This window comes from Syngnathus floridae, chromosome 10 (genome assembly GCF_059516105.1).
Source record: "Syngnathus floridae isolate MCC-2025c chromosome 10, RoL_Sflo_1.0, whole genome shotgun sequence".
Classification (NCBI taxonomy): domain Eukaryota; kingdom Metazoa; phylum Chordata; class Actinopteri; order Syngnathiformes; family Syngnathidae; genus Syngnathus; species Syngnathus floridae.
In genome coordinates, this window is record NC_142422.1 from 7,515,497 (window position 1) to 7,528,819 (window position 13,323).

Here is a 13,323-nt window from a genome sequence, read left to right on the forward strand (position 1 = left end):
GTTTGTTTTCTTGCCCACTGGGCGGCATCTCCTACAAACTTGTGTCTGTTGGGTGCTACTTCTATTTTCTGTGAACTCTGACCTCCACTTATTGACCCAAGTCTCCAGACCACAGAGCCTTATTGAGTTCATAAACATTTCTTTAATGTATTTAGGACCCAAAACATTTATAAACTGGTAACATAATTTCAAAAACTATTTTACAGCTTAACTGAAACCAGCGTAAAGACTGGAGTAATACATGAACTTTAAGATGGATATTGAAGAAATGGCCTCCATAGTAGTTTTAGTAGACTAAAACTCAATCTGAAGTTAGCAGTGGTAACCTGTGACTGTCTCACATTGACTGTTTTTCTATGGATGGTAGTTGCTTCCCTTTAACTATCCTCGCGTTGCCTTGCGCACAGGTCAAGATTCTAATTGATGGTGGTACGCAAAGCAACTAGAAGTGAGGCGATCGGGCACGTGTGCGCCCCTTGCGGTGACGCCGCACGCACAAAAAGACATGAAGGAATTTCCGCTGACGTCACTGCGTAAGTCCATAACAGGGCTGCAGCTGTCTGGGAGCAACAATAACAAGCTTTAATAACCATTAACTTCAACGCGACCGAAGCGCTATATGACAGCGCCAAATACTGCGTAATCCCGCAAAATGTGGCGGTAGGAATCATTGTCGCCTTCGTCTCTTCGTCCTCCGAGTGAATTGTTCGTGGGGGTTTTTTGTTTTGGTTTTTTTTTTGTCGCAGCAACCGCCGCGAATCAAGCAGCAGCTTCGGCCGCAGGGGAGCAAGACAGTTTGGGGCTGCATCTGGCTCAGTGGGCCTTTGCCGGTGGTTTCGTTCCCCTCGCGTTGTCCCACCGCGTCTGTCATTCCTTTTTGGCTCGGCAAACAAACTGTGCTAACATGCAGGCTAACGGGGCAGCTCCGGACAGAGAGCCAGAAGTGTCCTGCCGAAACGGAACCCAGAACGGCGAGTCGTCTGCCGCTGGGGCAGCTCACTCAAATGGACTTGTGTCAGCCACAAACAATGGCAACCCAGTGACTAACAACAACAACAACGGAGTGTCAGCCCTGCCCGCGTCTAACAACATCAACAACAGCTCGGGCGACATCAGCTGTGGCGTCAAGAAGAAGAAGCGCTTGTCTCAATCTGAGGAAGACGTCATCAGGCTCATCGGACAACATTTACACGATTTGGGTCTCAAGTAAGTCAACTGGACTGGACTTAACATTGTGCCTTACATCAAGACGGCACTCATTCGTAATGACATAAGACCATTTTCCAACTATTTTGGGGAGAAATATTCTGCCCGTTCTGCCTTCTATGACGACAAAGCGCTCACGTCGTTTAGTGGATGACTGCGCCGTCACGGTGAATTCCGAAAATACACGAGTGCGCCTTTGGAATACATTTTAGCAACCGGGTATTTAATTGAAAAGGTATTGAAACAAAAGAGGTTGTATCACATTCGATGATCACTTGCCTGATGGGCTTGATTACTGACCTTACTTCCAAAGGACAGACCACTCTGTTCACAGTATCATCATATCAGTTCGTATAATGCTTTTCTTGTAAATGATTAATTGCATATTGACAGAACAATATAATAACATTACCAGAAAAGGGAAAAAAAATAGAACTCACTGGTATTTTATCTTGGGTCTGTTTCCTTTCGCTTACTTGGTCATCTGTTACATTTGGACACGTACGCTGATTGATAGAAAGCAGTGCAACCCCAAACACATGATTTTGATCAATGTTTTCAGTTCAGGTCAATGGCATTCACTCACCTTTCTGCCGTGATTTTGATCAACGTTGTCAGTTCAGGTCAACGGAATTCACTCACCTTTCTGTCAGCCGTGACATTGGGGCCAATTATTTACAACCATTCTAAAAGGATCTATCTGCATGTAGTTTGCAATAATGTAGAATCGCATCATTCTGAATTGACCCCTTTTTAAATGTCGCCTTTCACAAACTTGTCAGTACGGCGCAGGACACCACAGCAAACTACAACAAATCAAATAGAAAACACAAATGAGAGAATTTGTACTCCCAGGTTAATGATGTGAATTGATTTTCTATTCTGTGACATGACATATATTGTTTACAGTCAGACGGTGGACCTCCTCATGCAAGAATCTGGCTGCAGGCTGGAGCATCCCTCTGCCACAAAGTTTCGTAATCATGTCATGGAAGGAGAATGGGACAAGGTTGAACCAAGTTATTTACTGAGCCACTATAGTCGCATTATTTGTCATTTGGATTACATGATTTTGTTTAACTTTTCTAATTTAGGCGGAGAGTGACCTAAATGAGCTGAAGGCACTGATGCATTCTCCTACTGCTATAGTGGTGTGTATCGTCAGACTGCCAACACACCTAAACTAACATTTGTTGTTGTGAAAATTAAAGGCAAAGTCAATTCCCAAATGTTCTTAACAATGTTGTATGTGCCCCCAATACTGTAAACATGGCATTCTGATTAATATTGCGTTTGTGTAAAATGAGTTAAGCAGCACAATTCAGCCATTTTTATCCATATCAGGCGGAAGCTGTTTTGCCACTTGTCAACCATTTTGCCACTGACATCACAGTTGCCAGGTCCTGCCGACTGTGATGTCATTTTCAGTTGACAGCAAATGGCAAAATGGTCGCTCCCTGAGATGGCTAAAAAAATCAGGAAGATTTTGCCTTTTTAATTCATATTCCACAAACAAAACACTAATCACACAATGTTTTGACTAGTTAGGCTGCAACTGAACATGTTAATATAAAGGAAAAAGGGGCCTGACTGCTCCTTTTATAAATGAACAACATGACACAAGATTGAGCATGTCGACTTTAGTATGGATGATCATTGATAAATTGCTTGGTTATGCTGTATAATGTGCGATACAAATCATGTGGAGTCACATTGCCTTTTTTGTCTTTGTTATCTTTACTCCCATCTGTGCAGCGCATGAAGTTCCTACTGCTGCAGCAAAAGTATTTGGAGTATCTCGAGGATGGTAAAGTCTTGGAGGCTCTGCAAGTTCTCAGAGCTGAACTCACTCCCCTCAAGTACAACACAGAGCGAATCCACATTTTGAGCGGGTCAGTACACCAATCCTTCACATCAATGATAAAAATGTTTTTTGGGCTTTCTGGATTTTTTTCATCCCATGTTTTGGGTCAAAAGGTATAATAACAGTTTTCCTTTCTTGAATGATTATGGTATATGACCAAGGTCGTGTCGCCCATAGGCAACATTGAGTCATATGTAATGAACGAATTCTAATTGTTAATAACTGATGGAACGGGCACCATATGAAATGTCACTTATGGCACTACATTGAGTTTTCCTATTATTGTACTTTGTAAGTTCTTCTTTCGTGTCAACATGATTAACCCGGTGTCTTTTTGACAGTTGATAAGAAAGTTGAATGTGTGCTTTGAAGGTACCTGATGTGCAGTCATGCAGAGGACCTGCGAGCCAAAGCGGACTGGGAAGGCAAAGGCACTGTATCCCGAACAAAGCTGCTGGACAAACTCCAGAGTGAGTGCAGTCTGACTCAAACACACCAAGTGTGCAGACTCTACAGTGACTGATCCTTTTGCTTGTCATGCCTTTACTGAAATCCTGCAGCTGCTTTTCTACATTTTACCATTTGTCTTGGTTGCAATCAACACAATGTTTGGATTATTACATTAGATGGTACATTTGATGAGATTTGTACTCTTTTCAAAGGAGTATTGTTTTCCTTTTTAATTCATTCATGTAGGTCAGCCTTTTCATCTTCACTGTGATCCAATCTAATCCATTGCTTAAGGGTAGATTTAAAACCCCTTAAACCTACTTTTGATACCAGCGCTATCATTTTTCCTAGAACGCATACTTTGGATTCAATTCGTATTGCAGTTTCGGGACTGACAATGTCTCTTTTGTTGTATTTGGTAAAATGTTCAACCTGATTTCTTGTTATTCCGCTCTGAATATTTACCATACAGTGTGATCTTTCTGCGTATGTGTAGCCTACCTGCCTCCATCAGTGATGCTGCCTCCTCGCAGACTGCAGACACTGCTAAAACAGGCAGTGGAACTACAGCGGGAGCGCTGCCTTTACCACAACACTAAGCTGGACAACGGACTGGACTCAGTGTCCTTGTTACTGGACCACGGCTGCAGCCGGTAACCTAATACTTCCTGGGATCCTTTTTATTAATAAATAAGAAAATATATTTTTATTGATAGTTTTTGAATTACTCTATAAATTGTTGTGAATTTAATTCATAATAGTTTCTGCAATAAATGTGTGTCACCATTTTTTAGGAAACAGTTCCCTTGCTACACTCAGCAAATACTTACTGAACACTGCAATGAAGTCTGGTTCTGCAAGTTCTCCAATGACGGCACAAAACTGGCTACTGGTTCTAAAGACACCACCGTCATTATATGGCATGTTGACGCGGTAATATATTGTTAACTTTTCATCATTTCATCACTTAGGGATGAGTTGTCACTGGAAAGTTTGAATTTGTGATTTATTTATTTTTTTTATATAGGAAACACGACAGGTGAAGTTAATGAAGACCCTTGAGGGTCATGCGTATGGAGTTTCTTATTTGGCATGGAGCCCTGATGACTCCTATCTGATAGCATGTGGTCCTGATGATTGCTCTGAGTTGTGGCTGTGGAATGTACAGGTAAGGTCATCTCAGCCTTGGGGCCTTTAAAAAAGTGACCAGATATTTGCTTCAATTTCCCATGCACATGAGTGTAATTTGAATTTGAAAAGACACTTCACGACAATGTGAATTAGTCACTGTGCAGGTTGTCAAATTGCACCATCTGTTATGCTTTGAGCCAAAGTGGATTTCATGAGAGTTGACCAAGGAGGACATTACTTTTGAAAATAAATCATGGGAAAAAAAATCGTCAGGGAACAATAGCTCTATATTCACAGATGAACAATGTAGCATACCGAGGAAAGAACCTACTGTGAAACTTGAACCCTGTTCACTATACAATGAAATTTCAAGACTATGAAGGTATTCAAGAAAGAAATGTGCTGCCTCAGGTCAGACAGCTTTGTCAAGGGTCTTGCAACAGGATGATAACCCAAAACCTAAAACACCTAAAAAGACTTTGGAATTGGCCTTATATGAGCCCTGATCTAAATTCTGTTTAACATGTGTTGAGGGAGCTGAAATATGTCATCTGATGAAAGCACCCTTCAAACCCGAGACAAGTGGAGCAGTTTGCTCATCAGAAGTGGGCAAAAATACCCATTGACAGCTGCAGAAGTCTCATTGAAAGTTAGAAAAATCATTTGCTTGCAGTGAGTGATAGCCTCAAAAACCTTTGCAGCAAAATGTTAGTGCTTTCTTTTCATTATTTTTTTTTAGTTAGTTTTGTCATTTTCAGTCAGGTGTTATTTCTGTGACCAATGTGGGTCTTTCTTACATTAACCAAGGGGTCGAACATTTTTGTCTGTTATTTACAAAAGATTGTGTGGTTTACTCACATTTCTGAGATACTGTAGGTGGGTCACATTACATCAGCTTACCCTGGAGGAACTTGAATTCAGTGCAGCGTGTTCCTCTCTACGGTTGTTTAGACGGGGGAGTTACGAACAAAGATGAGTCAATCTCATGAAGATAGTCTCACCAGCGTGGCGTGGAATCCAGATGGCAAACGCTTCATCACTGGTGGGCAGAGAGGCCAATTCTACCAATGTGTGAGTAGAGGCACAACAAATTGCAACTGCACTGCTGAGCGCTGATAACCAGTTCATCGCCGAGGTTGTCCAGTGTTGGTCAAGCTGACAGTTTTGCAAATAAATATTCAGCAGTGTATGTCGATACAGTTATAAACTCAATCATAAGCTCCTGTCTGCTAACCACTGCTGGGTCGCAACCAACCAGTTATAGACAACTCCTCTTAAGAATTGATCAAACAAATAATTTGGAGAAAAACAGACTTTCAGACGCACTGACTCAAAAGAGTGGATTTAGCACTGTAGCGCTATTTTTGCCAAACCTGACTTGAATGCTCCATTATTTCAAAAACAGCTAAAATGATAGTTTGCCGACTGAATTAAGAGAATAATCCATGAGAGAGACATCAAGTCAGAAAGAGTCATTTCTTGTCAAATCAAATATGTAATCTTATTCTTGTTTTCCAAATTACACTAAGTGTGAAATATTCTGATTGTGGCTCGTTAGGACCTCTTTCACATTCTAATTTTTCCTCATCTGTTTTTGGAACTCCTGAACTGGGACTAACAGGATTTAGATGGAAACCTACTGGACTCGTGGGAAGGCATTCGTGTGCAGTGCCTGTGGTGTTTGGGAGACGGACGGAGCGTCCTTGCTTCTGACACCCACCAACGCATTCGAGGCTACAACTTTGAGGACCTGACGGACAGAAACATGTGAGTCAGTAGCATAGCAGCACGCACTTGTGCATAAAGCTAGATCTCCTCTTCCTAAATCACAGGTGTCAAACCCAAGGCCCGGGGGCCAGATACAGCCCGCCACATCATTTTATGTGGACCACGAAGACAAATTGTGCATCAAATTCGTGTGTCATTAGTAGAATTGAAAATTGTCTTCACTTTTAATAATTTTTTTTAGAAATATTTGACCAGTTTTTACCCGTCTGATTTGTCAGTTTGTTTTGTAGCTTTTACTGTATATAATATGAGGTGCTCATACATTTATTTGGGTTGGCAGTCATAATGGCCCTCCGAAAGAAGCTATGACTACAATGCGCCCCGCAAAAAAAATGAGTTTGACACCCCTGTCCTAAATTGAGGCCCATTTTAAAAGCTGAACAAAAAAAAAAAAAATCTATCCTTTTGACAGAAGTATGGTGGTTTGAATCAGTGATTGTCTTAAGTATGACTTCGGTTAATGGCTTCTTCCAGAGTCCAGGAGGACCATCCCATCATGTCCTTCACTGTCTCCAAGAATGGAAGATTAGCTCTGCTCAACGTTGCTACCCAGGTCAGTGGCTGTTAAAGCCATAAAAGTGGTGAAATTTAAGCTTCAGGCTCCCACTTCAGTTGAATGCTACTGCGTTGACTGTGTTGGCAGGGAGTGCACTTGTGGGACCTGCAGGATCGGGTGCTGGTGAGGAAGTACCAAGGGGTGACACAGGGCTTCTACACCATCCACTCCTGCTTTGGAGGCCACAATGAAGATTTCATTGCGAGCGGCAGTGAAGGCAAGTGATTTCAATGGGGACAACATTGGGATGTTCCAGAACCCATAATGGTATTACTGTCCACTTTTATCGAAGTGCCAACTGACGAGCACTGTCCCTTCACAGACCACAAAGTTTACATCTGGCACAGACGCAGCGAGTTGCCCATCGCGGAGCTGACAGGACACACCCGCACGGTCAACTGTGTGAGTTGGAACCCCGTCCTGCCCGGTCTACTGGCAAGCGCCTCCGATGACGGAACCATCCGAATCTGGGGACCTGCCCCTTACTTGGATGTCCAGGACACAGAGGGACTCAACGGTAGAGAGTTTTGCTCACACACACACACACACACACACACACACATATATATATACTGTATCACTGTCAAGAATAAATAATGACACCAGCCATCTTGTACACACAGATTGTTGCAGCATGGACAGCTGATGATCTGTGACCGTTGCTACCGTTGTCGCTGTGAACGCGACGAGCACTAAATGACTCTGGTGACACTTGACTGGATGGAGCAAGGAGAATTTTGCTGACCGGACATCCTGGAGGCCAGAGGAGCGGTTGCTGGGTTTCTCCTTGAGACCACACCTAGAAGTCCGTTATCTGACGCATCTTCTCTTGACTGGATCCACCCACCTCCTCTTATTTATTATCAAAGACCTAATTTATTGTTGAAGTGACACAAAATCACTCCTTGTAGAGAGAGAGTGCGTGCGCTTGTGTGTGTGTGTGTGTGTGTGTGTTTGCTTTCTTCTTCACCTCACGTCTTGAGATTTTACCTGCAGGAACACAGTGGATGTAACACCCACGCAAAGGGACTTTTAAATGACTTATCTAGCTACACTATATTGTCATTTTAAAGTACACAAGAGCTTTGTTTTCCTTCCCCTCGTTGCTTTCGTGCTGAGACAAACGAGTATTTAATAAGCATGTCGCACAAGATTGCACAATGATGTGTTTGATGGTCCACGACACGCTCAACAGTATGGCCTCCATCTAGCAAGACATTGAGTCGCTGATTTGTGGCAGTACTTTGGGGTTGCCAGTGTGGATTCCTTCATGCCTTTGTTGTGGATGTGCTTCATCTATTCTGGCTTCACTAGTTGCTCTTATACACCAATCCTTGTTTGAGTGGAGCCTATTGCCATCTCTTCTCGCAGACTGCAGTCCACTTGTTTTAGTATATTTTAGTTTTCTTGTAACTTTCATATGTTTTATTCATTGTTTTTTCCTCGTTACAAATTGAGTTAAACATTTAAAGTCCCTGCTTTTATTACGTTCTGTTTACCCTAAGCTAAATATGACTTTGGATGTCAAAACATAATTGTGTTTGTCTGTTAAAAGTTTGATTTTACCATCTTCTCTCTGACAATTCTTCTGTTTTTAGTAAGTTTGGAATTCATCCACGACAATATTCACAAATGATTCACAGTGATTTTAGATGAAGCCGCAATAATCTCCTTAAAACAGCTGCTCATTGGCGTTGTTAAACTTCTTTCATGCGGCTGTTGTAGCTATTTTCAATGCCAGTGCTTGTAGTGAGTATTTCTGGCTGTGAGATGGATTTATAATATGTGTGTCATCAGGAATGTCACCTATTGCACCAGTCACCCAAAGGGTGTTGGGATTCAGGTCTGCACGTGATGTGTTGATAGTGAACGCATATTCTATATCACGCAATTAGCCATTTTGTACACATCTCTACTGAGATAACAATATGTTTAACAATTACCTAGTCACTTCCCACACAGTGTAAAAAAAAAAAAAAAAGAAATCCTGATAAACTTGTACAAAGTGTTTCTTTTTATAGACTCGAGTGAACAATCTGATTTCTGATGTTCTATGTGCTGTATATTTGTGTTATGGCATGTTTGATGAGGTTGTGTTTAAAGACAGGATACAAAATATGTCACATGGTTCCTGCATTTTTATTTGTTTTGTTTTTTTTTCATGATAAAAACGTTTCAGTGCACCTTTTCCATGAGATACAAGACTGTCTTTTAATATTTTCATCTGATTGCACTGAAAACAAAATCCAGACCAAAAATCTGCAAATTGGTGTGTATAATGATCAAAAGTGCAAATTTGCATTTCGGCCAAAATATAAGTGACATATTTAAACTGCTTTTACAATTTGCTTGGTAAAAAGAAAAATTGTCCAGCCCTTGAACTGTTTCTATCTCAACATCCTCTTCAATCAACACAAACACACACTTCAGTCACTCACAGCTGGTGTTCAAGTCTCTGCTTCTGCTAGCGTTTCTTTTGAGTCTGTGGTTCGGGCTTCTCTTGCTGTAAAACAAGAAAAGAAGGAACTTCCTTTGCTTGCAGGTAGTTTCTGCCAGATGCGTGTTATTACAAAAGTGATTGTACTGTTCTGTATTGTTCTGTATACAAATTTTAAATAAAGAGTCAGGGTTTTAAAAATCTCTTGTCTGGTATTTAAAAAGATTTCTTAGAATCTTGGAAAACATGTTGGAATGCAGCACAAAGAACTAGAGCTTGAGACCTGTGACCTTTGACCATGATATTTCCCTAATAAAGTGGCCTGTTATTAGGTACACTTGAAAATGGCGGCGTACCTAATGGAGTGTCTGAGTGATGTCACAGATCAACCAGCCAATCAGAAAGTTACCCTCGTTAAACACACCTGCGTGAAAAGTTTTAGCCTCTTTCACGTTCCGCAGGAGCTAAAACTTTTCACGCAGGTGCACTCAACGAGGAATCTTGGAAAACATGTTGGAATGCGGCCCCGAGGACTGTGACCTTTGACCATGATATTTCCCTAATAAAGTGGCCTGTTATTAGGTACACTTGAAAATGGCAGTGTACCTAATGGAGTGTCCAAGTGATGTCACAGATCAAACAGCCAATCAGAAAGTGGGGGTAAGGGCGGGTGTGGCACTTTTCACTTAAACCAGGGGTGTCGACCTCCAGTCCTCGAGGGGCCGCGTTCCAATATGTTTTCCAAGTTACCCTCGTTAAACACACCTGCGTGAAAAGTTTTAGCCTCTTTCACGTCCTGCGGGAGCTAAAACTTTTCACGCAGGTGCACTTAACGAGGGAATCTTGGGAAACATGTTGGAACGCGGCCCCGAGGACTAGAGTTTGACACCTGTGACCTTTGACCATATTTCCCTAATAAAGTGGCCTGTTATTAGGTACACTTGAAAATAGCCTTACAATGTTGGCAGCGGACAGATATGGATATGGCTCCATCATGCTGCCTCATTTTGAGAACAAATTGTTTTATTCATTTTTGTTTTGTAGGTTAAAATGTTTTATATATTATGTTCCTGAGTTAATGTTGCTGATTACTTTGAATTGAATATTATTTATTGCTGTTATTTAATTTAATATTATGTATATTATTATTTTATTGTATTTTTCCAGCATAAAATGGCAGTTGGTCAAGAATGTTTATAGTTTAAATAATTATAATTTATTTCTAATTTCAGGCAAAGTGATGCACATTGAATCTGTTCTGTTACTGTGACTAAAAAACAATGTTATTAATAGTTATTCTTTCTTGCAAGTTGATCTTTATTTTGAAATGTTTCTTCTCCCTAAGGGGGGCATCACAGAAAATTATAGAGAAGCACTGCTCTAAAAGGTCACTCTCGTTTACTCACAAATACAGGACACTCGGACAACTCAGACACATTGTATTTTCTGCTTTATTTATGAAACTCAAAATCTCAAGAAAAACAACACTGCGACAGAGACTTACAAGTGAGATGCAGGTGTCAAGCTGACCAGCAGTCATGTCAGTCAACACAATGAGGAACTTCCTCTGTTTTATCGGAACACATGCCTCTCATTGGAGTCATTTCAAAACATGCTGCAGTCATTTAAAATGGAGGTGACGACACAATCGCGCCACATTCTGATGAAAAACGACATACAGGTCGATGCAGTAAACTTTCAAATGAAGGAATGTCTTATTAAGAGTTCACACGAGGTCAAGTGTTCAGACAGAACAATGCATTTGTTTATTTAGCACAATGGCCCCACTGTTGGAACCAAAGACGATGTTTGGTGATCTCGTGTCTATGAGCTGAGCAGTTCAAAGTGTTCACTAAATAGCCAAAACGATCAACTTGTGTCTGAGCTGTCGCAACATGCTGCTCTTTACAATGTGTGTCAGGCGATAATGACAGGTTCAGTGCAAAAAAATACTACAAATTATGACGTTATTACAGAATAAAGTCATAATATTATAGGAATATACACCTGCATCAAAATGGGCACAGTTAAGGATCTTGTCAAGTTATCTTATTTAGGCAATTTTAGTTTTTTTCTCCTTGTACCATTACAATATTACATGGTGGGTTTTTTTTAGGCATTTGACTTTTTTCCCCCCCAAATTTTAGTGTGGCTTTGATACCTTTGTATCAGCTGCAAAGTACTTTTTGTAAGACTATGCTAGAACGATTTGAGCCATTCAGCCCAGGCACAGGATGGGAGGAAGGAAACGTTAAATCCAGGAGTGTGAAGATGGATGGCGGAGGGCCCGCTCCTCACCTTAGTCGTTGATCAGTGCCAGAATCATGCTGCCAAAACAGAGGCGGGTTCATGTAAAGATTTTACTCAAACGAGGACTGACAACATGTCAAAGTGTTGTGTGGTCATCTACCTGTACAAATAAATGAAGAAGCAAAGCAAGTGGTAGCCCAGTTTGATCATGGCCTCCTTCATGTGGGACTTGAGCTGACCCCGGTTGTGGATCTCCGTGGGGTCAAACACACCCATGTTGCCCATCGGGACCTTCGCGTATCTGCACCAACAACAACAACAGTGAGTCAACACACTGACAACCTTGACCACAACATGAACACACATGCCATTACAACAGAACACCAGTTTACCTATAAATGTCCCAAGCTGCTACAGGGAGGTTGAGAAAGAAGATGAACCAATGTGTGGAGATCAACATCAGCACAGTGGACAGACACTGGCCAACCATCTCTGGTATTACCCACTGAAAACAAAACACAATATCAGTATGCTCACTCCATCCGAGCTAATAAAAACAGATACTGCAACATGAGCATTAAAAAAAGCAAGCAGTCACAACTTAGATGTGTGCACAGCACATATCAAAATTGTGTGCATGTATTTTCACAGATACTTGTCAGGAATGTAAGATAAATGATTATAGCAATTGGAGAGGTACTGCGTTAAATGGATATTACTTGTTAATATGCATAATGTCGACTGCTTGTATCAAGTAGATAGACAGACGGAGTTGATCCCCGCAGGGAAATTCAGTTACCAGCAGTATCCACACCCAAGAGTGGGCACATAATACAGGCATATATTATAAACATAAAAAGTTACTTGTCAATGCACACTTACTTTGTTGAGTTTGGAGCAGCATGCTCTGGCATTGATGTAGTCACATTCTAGATCAGACAAGGTGATAATCTGACCTTTAAATCAAGGTGGTGCAAAACAATATGAACAACCAGTTCAGAGGAGCAATAGTACGACTAATCATTTGACAACGTTACTACGTTAAATCGCAATTAAATCAGTATTTTGGCTTGATCGTAGCCTGTTCAAGCTGGAGGGAGAAAACGACGATTGAGCTTGCACTGTTAAAATTCTACTACAGACGCTGCCAAGGAAACGATAGCAATATGGCTAATTTGTTAGCATGGTAGTTCGTTCTTTCATCCATTTGCAGCTTTAATAGGACGACACTCAAACATATTTTTGGAACGGTGCAAAAGTCTAGAAACGGGCTCCTCGTACATACAATTAAACATGCAGAGTAAAGGATACAAAATAGACGGCCAGGAAAATCAGTGCACAACAGTCGATCAGTGACAGAATAAACACGGCCGCGTCCATCTTTAGTGCTATGACCAAAGCCGGACAATATACTGCCGCCTTGCGACTGGGCGTGGCAACGCAGCCTTTTCGAGCAACTTTCCACAGTGCACCACGACAATGCAGTTGATTTACTCAAGGAAAGCTGTCGGACGTGACAAAGTACACATATTTATTTGCTGTATTCAAGTAGATTTTTCTTGCATCTGTACTCTACCTGAAGATGTATTTTTCTAATGACTTGACTTTCAATAGACCTTTCTAACCTAAACTACGGAAGAA

General features: G+C 41.3%; 2 protein-coding genes across 2 annotated transcripts; one reads left to right on the top strand and one right to left on the bottom strand.

The window, feature by feature from the left end:
• The first annotated feature begins 508 nt into the window (after nucleotides 1–508).
• wdr26a (WD repeat domain 26a) lies at nucleotides 509–9,113 on the top strand. The gene is made up of 14 exons (XM_088387737.1): nucleotides 509–1,206; nucleotides 2,116–2,215; nucleotides 2,301–2,357; nucleotides 2,962–3,098; nucleotides 3,443–3,540; nucleotides 4,017–4,173; nucleotides 4,315–4,453; nucleotides 4,548–4,688; nucleotides 5,603–5,722; nucleotides 6,273–6,418; nucleotides 6,914–6,992; nucleotides 7,083–7,212; nucleotides 7,318–7,512; nucleotides 7,619–9,113. The coding sequence occupies exons 1-14, from the start codon at nucleotides 905–907 to the stop codon at nucleotides 7,639–7,641; spliced, it is 1,824 nt and encodes a 607-aa protein (XP_088243863.1). The 5' UTR covers nucleotides 509–904; the 3' UTR covers nucleotides 7,642–9,113.
• A 1,752-nt stretch (nucleotides 9,114–10,865) lies between these two features.
• On the bottom strand, nucleotides 10,866–13,148 carry cnih4 (cornichon family member 4). The gene is made up of 5 exons (XM_088388183.1): nucleotides 12,994–13,148; nucleotides 12,565–12,633; nucleotides 12,075–12,187; nucleotides 11,843–11,983; nucleotides 10,866–11,759 (listed from the first exon to the last, which is right to left on the bottom strand). The coding sequence occupies exons 1-5, from the start codon at nucleotides 13,060–13,062 to the stop codon at nucleotides 11,732–11,734; spliced, it is 420 nt and encodes a 139-aa protein (XP_088244309.1). The 5' UTR covers nucleotides 13,063–13,148; the 3' UTR covers nucleotides 10,866–11,731.
• Between the last annotated feature and the right edge of the window lie 175 nt (nucleotides 13,149–13,323).

What these genes read in the sequence shown, in the direction of transcription:
- wdr26a (XM_088387737.1), top strand. Translation starts at nt 905, where the DNA reads ATGCAGGCTAACGGGGCAGCTCCGGACAGAGAGCCAGAAGTGTCCTGC. An exon ending in TGGAAGGAGAATGGGACAAG is followed by an intron (nt 2,216 to 2,300) that starts GTTGAACCAAGT and finishes TTTCTAATTTAG; the next exon opens with GCGGAGAGTGACCTAAATGA. An exon ending in CATTGCGAGCGGCAGTGAAG is followed by an intron (nt 7,213 to 7,317) that starts GCAAGTGATTTC and finishes GTCCCTTCACAG; the next exon opens with ACCACAAAGTTTACATCTGG.
- cnih4 (XM_088388183.1), bottom strand. Translation starts at nt 13,062, where the DNA reads ATGGACGCGGCCGTGTTTATTCTGTCACTGATCGACTGTTGTGCACTG. An exon ending in GCTGCTCCAAACTCAACAAA is followed by an intron (nt 12,188 to 12,564) that starts GTAAGTGTGCAT and finishes TTTTGTTTTCAG; the next exon opens with TGGGTAATACCAGAGATGGT. An exon ending in TTCTTCATTTATTTGTACAG is followed by an intron (nt 11,760 to 11,842) that starts GTAGATGACCAC and finishes CTGTTTTGGCAG; the next exon opens with CATGATTCTGGCACTGATCA.